Raw genomic sequence first — 13,118 nt, forward strand, 5'->3', positions numbered from 1 at the left:
TGATTCATGGAAGCGAGGCTGGAAGCGAGCTCCTCCCTTCATTCCGAACACTTCCCGTTCCGAACGCTAGCTAGTGCGGCAAAAATATTTTCCATTCAATAGCCGTACCATTTATTTCGCGTAGTACATCGCCGCGATGCTATAGCACGAGTTATAACTCATGGCTTCAAGTAGTGCTTCGGGAAAACCCCCGTAACGCGAGGCGTAACATAATTCCAACGAAAACCACGTAATGGGGAGTCAGGCTATTTGCATAAGAAAATGTAGGAGGTAAATGTTAGTCTTATATGGCTCTGAGTAAACTTGGGCAATATTCGAGGATAAATCGAATTTCCTTACATTTTCGCGTGCACGATCCTTTCTCCGACGACGTATATTTCTCTCGAAATTTTTATATCTGCCTGTTGTATATTCTCGACTGTCGTTCCGTCCGGAGTATCATCCTTAAAAAGGTAAGATGGATTGTTTGCGAGAGATCCGTGTAAAATAGATTAGAATCTTTAAATTCCTTGATACAATGTAATAGAATGCCTACTATTGAACCAATCTTAAAGCGTCGTATCGACTTTTCTCTTGCACTAAAGCCCTCGAGGTACGATTATTCCTCTCAGTTTCCAGCGGCAAATGACCGTCATTAGACGAAAACTTTTGTTCCAAAGCACTTTGCTCTTCGCCGGTTTCATTCTCCCTCGTATAAACGTTAAATGTTATGAGAGTTTTTCGCTTTAATTTCGTTTAACGCGTGATCTTAAGGAGCATCTATTTACAATCTATATATATATGTATATATAAATATAGCCAAGTTTTTCTCTTGTGTTTCCTTTATTAGCCGAACCTCCGGAATGGATGTCCACCCGGGTTCGGAGAATATTACAGGGGACTATATCACGTTTAGATTCATTTATATACACTGAAAATAAATATAAAATCTTACAGGAATCGCTCTAAGTATCTCCTCCCGTTATATTTTGTCTAATATCTGATTCGATTTCTCAACTTTGCGACGTCGCTCGTTTCTGTTCCTTCATGCGCGCCTCGATTTCCGGCCTGAAATGTCTGATCAGACCCTGCACGGGCCACGCGGCGCCGTCAGCCAAGGCGCATATCGTGTGCAATTCTATCTGTTTCGTAAGTTCCCACAGCATGTCTATCTCGTGCACTTCGGCGTTACCTTCCATGAATCTGCGAAAAGTAAAATTGTTATAAAACCGAATAATGATTATTTTATACAAACAAGATAAATCGTTCGATGCCTACCTCTTCAATATTTTATACATCCAACTAATACCCTCGCGGCAAGGCGTGCACTGACCACAGGATTCGTGCTTGTAGAAGCTTATTAAACGAGTGATGGCTTTAATGATGTCCGTCTGTTTGTTCATCACGATTACAGCGGCCGTGCCGAACGAGCTCTGCACCCTGATGAGATCGTCGAAATCCAGTAGGACAGTGTCGCATGCACTATAAGAATTTTCGACCGTGTGATTTTTGGAATAGAAATGGAGTTTCGCCAGATCAATAGGATTTCTATATCTTTACCTTTTAGGAATGACGGGAGTCGAAGAGCCACCAGGAATGACACCTAACAGATTGTCCCATCCTCCGATTACACCTCCCGCGTGCCTCTCGATCAGCTCCTTTAGAGGAATGGACATTTCTTCCTCAACAGTGCATGGATTGTTCACGTGCCCAGAGATATTGAAGAGTTTGGTTCCAGTATTGCGTGGACGTCCAAATGAGGCGAACCACGCTCCACCTCGGCGACAGATCGTCTGGAAACATTATCGATAAGAATAAAATAAATAAATTACATAGAAAGAAAAAAAGGCGAGTTTAACTCTGTGGACATAGGATGCACACAATTATGTCCTGCGAATTTCTATTCCTTATAAAATTAAGACCATTAAATATTTATATACATTTTTTAAAATACAATGACATCTGAATAGTTTCTAAAGAGTTAAAATGTATGTATGAGTCATTAAAGAATTCTTTATATTTGTAAAAATAACGAAAATAGAAGTATCATGATACAACGTGTTAATCCATCTAATGATTCATCATTCTAATTGATTGAGCACATTGCGCTTAATACGATTCATCAACAGATGATACGTTTAAAAAACTCGCCTAATGTATTCATAAGAGATACATACAGGTGCCACTGCTATGCTTTCGACATTGTTGACTGTCGTGGGGCATCCGAACACACCAATGTCGGCTGGGAATGGTGGTTTCAATCTCGGTTTCCCCTGTTTTCCCTCGATGGATTCAATAAGCGCGGTTTCCTCGCCGCAGATGTACGCGCCTGCGCCACGTTGCACAAAGATGTCAAAGTCATAGCCGGAGTTGCAGGCGTTCTTGCCAATCAAACCGGCCTGATAAGCCTCGGCTATCGCGACCTGTATGTTAGACGCCTCGTTGTAAAATTCACCACGTATGTAGATGTAGGCGGCACAGGCACCTATGGCGCGACCAGCGATCAGACAACCCTCCACAAGCTTGTGTGGATCGTGGCGCATGATTTCGCGATCTTTGCAGGTCCCCGGCTCACCCTCGTCGGCGTTGACCACCAGATACTTGGGCCGGCCGTCAGACGGCTTGTTCATGAAGGACCACTTCATCCCAGTGGGAAAGCCAGCACCACCGCGACCCCTCAGACCAGAAAGCTTCACTTCATTGATGATCCAGTCAGCACCTTTCTCCATTATCTCCTTGGTCTTGTACCAGTCGCCGCGACTTATCGCGCCTTTTAGCCGCCAGTCATGTCTGCCGTACAAGTTCGTGAAGATACGATCCTGATCGGCCAGGGGACCTCCTTGTTTCTGTAAAAGAAAAAAACTGTGACAATAGAAACATCAGCTTGATCTAGTCTTATTTATTTTAGCGCTGCACTTAAATAAATAAAGGGCTACTTTGAACAACTCCAATCAACTCAATTGCCAACTTTTGACATCAAAATGACGACAAATGACATCAGCCCATCACCTCGGACGAGTCGGACGTTGAGTTAATTGGACTTGATCGAAGAGGCTTAAAAAATACACGAGAGCAAGAGAGATCGAGAAAATAAAGGGATGACGAGAAACAGCCTCACCTTTCCTTCCGGAGCGGCATCGGCGAGCGTTCTCTGCTGCTGGCCATTTAAGCTTGATCCGAGGAGACCTTTAAATATAACACAAATTTATTTAATTACATAACCTCGTAGAGACCCGTCGCGCAGCGAGCGGAGCACGTTCTCGGAGACGCGCGAGGCAACAGTTCGTGCATCGTCCTGTCGCAGACGGTCCATCCGCGACTCGCGATAATTCGCGTGGCCGCGTTAACAAGCGGATACTTAAGACTCACCCAACTGTCTCCTCGGCACCTGAAAACAACGCACTATGGCACCTGCCATTTTGCGGGGCACAGATGCTGTTGGCGGCGCGATCAATCGAGAGATCTCAGCCTTCTTGATCATCAAGACAGCAGATCATTAACCGAGGTTTGAATCTCTGCTAAGTGGAGTTGAAGTCTTCGCTAACTTGGGTTAGAATCCCCGCTAAATAGAATTCGAGTCTTGGCTAATTGTTAGTAAAGTTCGAGTCTTTGCTAACTATAAGCTTTGATTTAAAAAATATCAATCTACCCAGCCCCGCCGATTATTCTTCGTTTTTTTCCTCTGTTTTCCTCCATTGTCCTCCGTTTCGCAATCTCACGATTCCGACGGATACCGGACGCGGTGGCGCAATCTCGCAACGGAACGTCCAACCGCGCCGGCGCTGCTGGACTAGTGAATACGTGTACCTTCGCTGTGTTGTTTCGCGCAACGTCCACGGGTGACGGCCGACGGGTCGTCTCGTCGTCTGTCGTTTTACGTTTCGATAGTGCGGTGACACGTGAGCTGTGTACGTGTCCCCGTTTAAAAGGCCGTCCTAGGGCGACGATGAAACGCGGGCGTCGCCCGCGCGATTTATCCGCACAGTCCTGATCCCGGAAGATCACCGGTAGAAGATCTCGCAGGTTCGCACTGTGTCCTCGGCGAAGACACCTCCGTCTGTTTGACCCGCGCGCAAGCAACCCGGAAGACTTACGGACGCGATATCTGCTACATCATGCCCTCCAGAAGGAACAAGGGTGGCCTTTTGGCTAGGGTAAACTTCCCTCTGTACACCTTACAGATGCTCACCAGCAGGCACATCCTGGTGGGCGGCGGTGGCGGTTCCTCCAAGACTGGCATTGCTAATGGATTTGTGAGTTTCTCGTTTTCCAAGTAGAATATTAATTGCAGATTACTGGAATCTGTTATTTCTATTTGTTGTATTTCTCTTGACACTTTATAGACAAAATTTGCAGACACTTTGTAACATTTTGATGGATTTGACGATTTGGGATTTATCTTTCGTTCTTTTTTGCGAAATTCTTTTTTTCTTCTTGATTTGGGACTTTAATATGGGGTTATTTTGAACTCAATCTGTTGTTTTAGGAAATTTTTGAATTGTCACACAATGGAGTGCATTTTGTCGCTGAGGAGGTCATCAGGCACGAAACGGGTCCCAGTGTGGTCATGAATTGCGCCGCACACAATAACGGCAAAAAGACATGGATAGTAGCTGGCCAGGAGAGTCATTGTCAGCTGTACAATGTCAATTCTAAGGTGGTAACTTCAGAGAATGGGGAATTGATCAGAGGACCGACAACAGCAGCGGCTAGCAAGGATGGTCTTAGACACAGGAGGAACAGCGAGAGAGTTGAAGAAGTTCAGTCGCCTCCGAAGGAGCGGATAGAGGAGATTAAAGACGACAATTCTAACGTCAAGAGCAAGAAGCTTCAGTTGATTCTTAAACCTGCTGATAGCGTGCAAACGGCTTTTGGGTAAGAAATTAACATATTTATTACATCCAGAAGAATATTACATAGGTTTCCAATGAGAACCTTTTCACTTGCAGGGATGGTGAACCTTTGCAGAGAGTTGTTAGGGTGAACTTGCAGGGAACAATTATGGCTACGGGTGGCACGGATGGTAGCGTTAAACTATGGAAGTTTCCACAGCTGCACAAATTACACAATCTCGATGCGCATGGGAAGGAGATAGACGACTTGGATTTTAGTCCAGATGGTGGTCTGCTGGTGAGCATTGCCAAGGATGGCAAGGCCTTCCTATGGAATGCGCATGATGGCACGAGGAACGGGGAGCTCACCTGGATGCCGTCGGACGGCGCGAAGTACATGTACAAGAGATGCCGATTCAGAAAATTGGCGGAGGACAAAACGCGGATTGACTTGTTCGTACTTTCTAACGCCGTCGCAGGAAAGAATCCTAGTTTCCTTCAGCTATGGGACGTGGTTACCGGGTCCATCCTTAAATCCGCCTCCTATAAGGAGGCACTATCGGCGCTGGCCGTTTCTGACGACGGCAAATTCGTGGCCGTCGGCACAATGTTCTCAGGAAGTGTCGACATATTCGTGGCGTTTAGCCTACGGAAGGCGCTTCACGTTCCCGGTGCACACAGCATGTTTGTTACCGGTCTGGAGTTTCTACCAACCAAGCTGGACGGTCCCGCGATTACGAGTAACACAGAGACCGCGGTCGTCAGTATCTCCGTGGACAATAGGATCTGCGTACATAGTATACCATTTAGACGTAAGTATCTTATCTTATGAATAGACAATTTGGAATTCTATTAGTTTTAATAAGTTAATTATTTAATTATCTTTAATTTTAATAAGCTAACAAACTTGTTTTCTTTTTTAATGTTTTTCAGATACACTGCCATTCTGGTTTGTCATCATACTGATAGCCTTATGTATATGTGGTGCGTTTATCCTCTGCAGTTATCTCGGCATATGACCCACGAAATGTGCAATTGAGCCGATAAAGCAGGACATTGTCCTTTCTTAATTATTTTATTAGGCCGATAATTGCCCGCGCGTGTACGAGAGATTAAAAATAAATTCAACGCACTCGATAAACAATAGACGCTCAAGAATCTTACGTTACATTCGTAGGATTATTTGCATCAAACCGCAAATGCTAACAGCATCTCGTATGATAGTTAGCGCTATACGAAACAAAGTACATTATAAACTGTGAATATGCACAGCTTTAGGATAAGAATATTCTCGATTCATTTGGCGATTGTTACCGTACGATCCTAATAGTTGAATTCATTGAATCAATAGAAGAGTGTACACAGAACTTCAGGAAGCGTTCGCGCGATTTAGATATAGACGTAAAGTCAGTCGGGGTGCTACTGTGATAAATGAACTACGTTGGAGTGCTTCAACAAGATTGGGGCCGCACCAATAGCACATTGATGTACATATAGATATTACATTTTATCAATTTTAGCGCGAAAGGAAGGATTCAATGAGCGTGTCGCGTCGCGATTGTTTCTCCTTCGCACACGCGCACGACCACGCTTAGATAATTTTGTTTATGGCAAATAATTCGAGATGTGCGTTTCTCGTACTTACGACAAATGGCCATATTCTCTGTTTTTTTTATATTTACAGACAAAAATTTGCAACTTATTGCATTTATATTTGTTGTATTATGTTTAAAAAAACTGAATATCTGCTAGTATATTTTTCCTGATTATATGTCTCTCTTTTTCTCTCTTTTCCTCTTTGTCTGTATTTTCTTTATAAAGCATGCAACATGTATAATAAATATTCGTAACGATCAACGCAATCACAATAATTAATCGTTGTTACGTTTCACTAACTAAGTTTAGGTGTCGTTATTTATTTACGCACTTTCTAAAATTTCTTAATTTATTTTTACAACGCGTATATATTTTTATTGCAAAGCTGTTTCGACTAATGAAGATTTATCTAAATGAAAGTGTACATGGAAACGTATATGGAAATATTTCCGCTCCGAAAAATTGCAATGAATTTGTAAGCGTCTTGACCACTTAACTAATAATAAATAATTAAATAAATTTTATCGTTATTCTGAAACTAATATTAATATATTCTATTAAAAATAATTTAACGTATTTTTTTTTACCACTAGACTTAGATATTTACTTACGTACATCTAACAAATTAGATTTTAATTTTATGTCTTAAGTATAATTTTACAATTGAAGCGTTTCCTACAAAAATCAAACGATTCTAAAAAATTAAATTTTTAATTATTAAAAAACAGTTTAACTTTAAATCATTTATTGTATTATTTTATAAGTTTTGATCAATATTTTGAGGATTTGAATCAATATTTTGAGAAAAAAAATAAAAACCTCTGGATTTGTTTAATTTTTGAAAGAAATTTATATTTACTGTGTATTTATTCGGTAATATGTTACATTTTTTATTACAATATTAATAATAATAAAAATAAAGAAAATGTTTAAATATTATAAAACAATTTTTTCACTTTTTATTTATAAAATTTTATAAATTATTTTTAATAAAAACATTCTTTTACATTTTATATTTTATACACATTATACACGTATTAGTGAAATCGTGTATTAAGATCTAACGTTATTTTTTAATGTTACAATATCTCAAAACTCAATCAAAAGAAATAAATGACATTTTCGAAGTTAATGAATTCAAAAAACAAAATATAAGTGTACAAAAATGCAAATATACAACATATAAGTATACATGTTTATTGAACAGTAAGGATCCAAGTATTCTCAAAGAATATATTACTTTATAAGAGAATACGCTATTATCACTGAGAACTACACATATATTATTGGTAGCAAAATGGTTGGTATATGAATAAATCGATATAAATAACTAAATCTATAGGATACATTGATTATTGATTTATTTATATTTCAGAAAAAAATTTGTTAATATTTATATAGCATGCATCAAATTGCGCTGGCAATTAATATGCTCAACACTGATTCACCATTTTTCTTTTTTTTTACATTTGATTTTATTTTACAATTAAAAATAAAATAATAAATAACTATGAAAATTTCTTATATCTGTACAATTTAATTAACATTGTCAAAGTGTAAAAAGTATATAAATGATGCGTGAAATACTTTATGTCAATTATAGTATTATATTTTATAATTAATTTGCATTGCAACAAAATATTTTTCTTAGAAAATGATAAAGATTTTTTTTAATTCTTTTATTTATTCTTATTATTGAAGTAATAATAGTATAATAACACATAATAGGCAGTATACATACCACGTAATGTATCGCATATGTCATATGTCAAGAAGTTTTTATTCTAAGTTTTTAACTAGTGCTACATAGAAAAACATAAATAGTTAATAATTGCGAATCAACCAATCACAATCAAAAACTTAAGCAACAATATAAGCAATAGGTAATTAAATATACTGATTTTATTATTGCTTATATCTTATTGCTAAGTTTTTTATATGCTTCTTTTTCTTTTTTACCCTCAGTTTACTTTTTCATTTTTGTAAAAAAAACTTGACGTCACTGAGATAATCGGTGTAAAGATTATGAAGGAAGTTTCATCATATTCTGCAGTGTAAAATTTATTCTAATTGGTGACTTATTATTGTTAACGAATTAATTTAAAAACGTAAAAAAAGCATTTTTTATAAAAATGCTATTAAAATGGCCAGTAATTACCCCGATAAGAAGATTTTGCAAACATTGTACAATAATGGCATTAAAGATTGTGCTAAGATGATTCGCCATAACGCAACAGTTTTGTCAGTACAATATAATTCTTAAATAATATTTGTTAAAGATTAGACAAATATTGAAATATAAATATTTTGCAATTATTTCAGCATTTAAAATTATCACATTATAATCTTCAATATTTTCACAATATAATGCAGCAATAACAGTGGTTCTGGCGGAGGGCAAACGCGTGCCTCGCACGCGGGCGGCCGGTTTAAGGGGGCGGCCGAAAGCTGCCCTCAGAATGTTTTATAAAAATTAAGAAACAAAATCTCCCAATTTGTAAAACGATAATAATGTGTAAAGATAATTACAATATAATTATTATTGTATATAAACGCGAATAACGCGGGGCGGCGAAAAATAGGTTTGCACACGGGCGGCCAAGTATCCAGAACCGGCCCTGAGCAATAATAATGTGCAATATTTACAGTATTTAATCTTCAATATTTAATTCAAAATTAATATAAAAAGATATTACAAGGATTAAATTAATCAGTTATGTAAATTGAGTTATAAACCTTTAAGTCAAGTGCTGCAATTACGACCGATGAATTTAACAAATATCGTTTATTCACTAGACATTTAATAAAAATTAAAAATAAGGCACTTTGTCTGACAGATTAGTTGCGTCCGTTGGAGAGTTAAGTATTTCATTGATAGTAATAAAGCGGTCAGAAACTCTTAAATCATTCCTACATTACAATGCACAAATATTGAAACCCGTAATATTACACATTCCACGTTTCAATATTTGTGCATCATAATTTAGGAATAATTGGGGAATAATTTGAGTCTTTTGTGCACAATTATATTTTTAAATGTTTTAAATGTTACAACTGAAATATTTTTCTCAATTATTGCACAATTTATTTTTAAATTTAATTTTGCAAATGTGCTGTTAAGATGATTCATCATATCGCTATTGTTATGCCAACATATCATTTGAAAATTTAATTGCGCAAACATTTATTTATGTTTTATAAAAGGTTAATGTTTCTACATTTATTTTCTCAACTATGCCCTCATAATAATGGATTATAAATCTTTTACAATTATTTTGTCATACAATTTTATAAATCTTTTCCTATCAAGGTAATATTTATTTTAAGTATTAAAATCACCACTGTTAGTACTTTTAATACTTAAAATAAGTAATAATTACTGGCCAATTTAGTACTGCCCAGTATTATATTTTTAAAAGGGATGTGTAATCTGTAAGTAACTTGAGAGGTGAAAAACGAATTTCGTTATATTCCTTCAAATCTTTAAACGATGAATATCTACTAGAATTCACAGGAAGTTTTCTCAACACTGACGCCAACTGAATTTTTAAAGAAGATATGGCAGGATATACGGTAAGAACTTTAGCCACAATTGTCAACATCTTGTAAAGACTGAAGCAAACATCTTTTAAATATTGAAGAGACGTCGTTCCTCGAAAGGAAGATTAATGAATCCGTCTATTGTTCTTGTTTCTTTGACTTCTCTTTTCTGTGGCATCCGTTTCACATATCTAAATAAGATGTCTAGTATTTTATTTATATTGTGAACAAAAGAATATTTACTATTAACTCAATTTTCAATGTTTAAAGACTTAGAAAAGGTCAGCGCAAAGTGTAAATAAAAATAATCGTATGCAGCACGAGAGTGGATATTAAGACACTCGGAAGAGTGGAAATTAATTCTAATCCTCGCGTAACATTGTGGTAGTATAAAAAAAAGTACTGTTTCAGACGGTAGATGTTGAGCTGACGATCAAATTGTGTTATAAACGAGAAAAAGTAATTGGCCAGCACTGCTTCAGCGCATAGAGTAATGTACCCGCAATCAACCGTAACTTATTACAGAGCAGCGGTTCTTGCGGAGTAGCTGGTTGAACTAGCAATTTGTCTTAACTCTTAATACCAAAATGAACGCCATGACTTATTTGCGGGACTATTCTTCACGCCATTCAAACGCTAAGTATGCCTAAGAGATAATTGATACAATTGATACACGGTAATACCGCAATATCCAAGCGCAGTAGCTAAGTCATGAGCGTAACTAACTTAACGAGAATAGGAAAATAAAAGTATGATTTATCTCTGTGAATAAGAGCCGATAATAAAAATGTTTAACTTTTATAAAATACATATATCTAGAGATGAAAGGTTTTTCACTTTAAAGTAAAAAGCTGAATAGAAAACTTCAAATGCTGGGAATATAATTTTACTGGTGTCTCCAATGATATTTTAAAGATTGTCTCAAAAGAATGCCGCAACGCGGAACGAGCTAGGAAAGAAACGTTTTGAGTTTTAAATTAAAAATTTAGTAAGTATAATAATATTTTGCTACAAATGTATAATGTATTAAGAAAGAATGTTTATTCCAAAACTCGATTTGATCTTATTTTAATTATTGTAATGTGTTTTTCTAAAAAAATGCAAAAAACTAAAACATTTTAAAATAATGAAAAACTATCCAACGAAAATACATATCTGAGTAAAAAATTAATTATTACTGTTTTTTATTCAAGGTTACTAATTCTTTCGGTTACTTTAATGTCTAATATATAAGATATAATTAATAAATTCAATTCTTAATTTAATGTTAATTTAATGTTAATTTAATTTATACTCAATTTAAATACAAATATTTACTATGCTCGTGTTTAAATGTCATGTGAGATCAAAGATAGAGAAGATTTGCTCCTTTAAACATATACAACTTTACAAGGCTCTATGAACAAATTCATCTCAATCTAATATTAGTTACAATTACGTATATTACGTATAATAGACATTTATCGTAACTGATATGTAAGTATCAATAATACTTATTTTCGTATTAATTATAAAAGTGTAAGAATTTGAAGCTGCTTAAGATTTAAAAAAATCAAAGAGAAATTTTCAGGAAGAATAAGAAAATTTTAATTATACTTTCCGCTTTGATATATTCACCGCAAAATCTACTAAACACCGGTTGTTTCAACATAAGTACTATTGCATCATATGAGTACCGCATTTCTGGTAGTAATCGAGTTTGATGGTAATAATTAGTGAGACTATCCGTTTGCCGTTTTATTGGTTTGTGGTTTATGCAATCGTGTGCCTACCCGACTACATATTATTTTTGTTACAAGTAATAAATTTTTTCTTTCACTAACGATCGATTAGCTGCAATTTCATGCAAATTTTTGCACTTTGTTAAAAAGACTAATACATTTTAATTTAAACATTCAAACATAACCTGAGGTTGTTTACAAGAAAAATAGAATGCAAGTTTTTCTTCTCATCGCCACTTTTTTATTACATGAGTAACAATCACTAGAAACGATGATTAATGTGAAGAACTCTGGCACTGTTATCGTATTATTATCAGTGCGCAGAACAAGATTCGGTCTAAACAGCGACGTATTTGATTTTAGAATTATTTTCGAAAACTCTTATGTATAATTTGAAAACTATGTCACATTTTGTTCTACAGCAAGATCTACTTTTGACGCATTATTTTTTAACGACGTTCCTTTATCAATCAATTAATTTTCTTTTTTAATCAAATTATTTTGAAATACATACAATTAATTAAAGACTATTTTTTAGTTACTTTTTACGATAAATGTTGATAATGGCTGATTTAAAGACATACTTTTTAATTCTTACAAATTCTTTGAATAACTTTTAACTAAAATTTCGAGAAAATTGCATTTTAACAATCTTAAAAAAGTTGAAATATAATGTATTTAGTAACATAAAATCCATAAGTGTCTTATTTTTACAGATAACTAAAAAATAATAATTTTTATATTGCTTGTTTGCTATAATAATATAATTAAAATTATTTTTTACTTGTTTTAAAAAAATCAATACATTGAATATAGTGCTCATGATATTCATTATTTTTAAATAATCAGTAGATCAAAGTGTATATAAAAATAATATTTCAAAATTTTAATAATTAAAAAAATTCAAACTAGAAAACTTATTTCTTAAGTTATATCTTTGTAATAAATAATTTTTTTTTAATGAATATTTTCCTTCATATTTTAATATTTTTCTTCATATTTAAATACTAGTTTACGGATTGGAATGTAGCTGTTTGTCGTTTAATTTTTCTTTAAGCAGCATTATTAAAAATTTTTCTTTATCTCAATTTTTTAATTTAATTAACTGTAATTTATTTGAGCAAAAGGGCAAATGAGAATGGTGCAAAAAATGATGCTCAAGCTATACGATTAAAAGTTATCGAAATTTAAAAGACAGATTTTTCTTAGATTTATTATATACATTATCTGAAATTTAAAATAAAAAAATTTATATTACAGAGAAAGTGTTTAAAATAAACAATTTTGGTTCTGAATACGTACCCTAAAATTAACTGTAAAAAATTAAGCAACAAATAATAGTTTATGCAGCGCAAAAATCATATTTTGCTTCAGTTTTTTAAATATAAACTTTTAAATGACCATATAAATGGATCCAAATAATTCTTTACATTAATCAGAATTTTATTAG

General features: G+C 34.9%; 2 protein-coding genes across 2 annotated transcripts; one reads left to right on the forward strand and one right to left on the reverse strand.

The window, feature by feature from the left end:
• Positions 1-803: 803 nt before the first annotated feature.
• On the reverse strand, positions 804-3,677 carry LOC105832943 (NADH dehydrogenase [ubiquinone] flavoprotein 1, mitochondrial). The gene is made up of 6 exons (XM_012674290.3): positions 3,349-3,677; positions 3,098-3,165; positions 2,157-2,825; positions 1,540-1,772; positions 1,258-1,461; positions 804-1,182 (listed from the first exon to the last, which is right to left on the reverse strand). The coding sequence occupies exons 1-6, from the start codon at positions 3,458-3,460 to the stop codon at positions 993-995; spliced, it is 1,476 nt and encodes a 491-aa protein (XP_012529744.1). The 5' UTR covers positions 3,461-3,677; the 3' UTR covers positions 804-992.
• A 94-nt stretch (positions 3,678-3,771) lies between these two features.
• On the forward strand, positions 3,772-6,945 carry LOC105832944 (prolactin regulatory element-binding protein). The gene is made up of 4 exons (XM_012674291.3): positions 3,772-4,232; positions 4,466-4,854; positions 4,929-5,623; positions 5,745-6,945. The coding sequence occupies exons 1-4, from the start codon at positions 4,095-4,097 to the stop codon at positions 5,828-5,830; spliced, it is 1,308 nt and encodes a 435-aa protein (XP_012529745.2). The 5' UTR covers positions 3,772-4,094; the 3' UTR covers positions 5,831-6,945.
• Positions 6,946-13,118: the final 6,173 nt, after the last annotated feature.

This window comes from Monomorium pharaonis, chromosome 9 (assembly GCF_013373865.1).
Source record: "Monomorium pharaonis isolate MP-MQ-018 chromosome 9, ASM1337386v2, whole genome shotgun sequence".
NCBI classification, from domain to species: domain Eukaryota; kingdom Metazoa; phylum Arthropoda; class Insecta; order Hymenoptera; family Formicidae; genus Monomorium; species Monomorium pharaonis.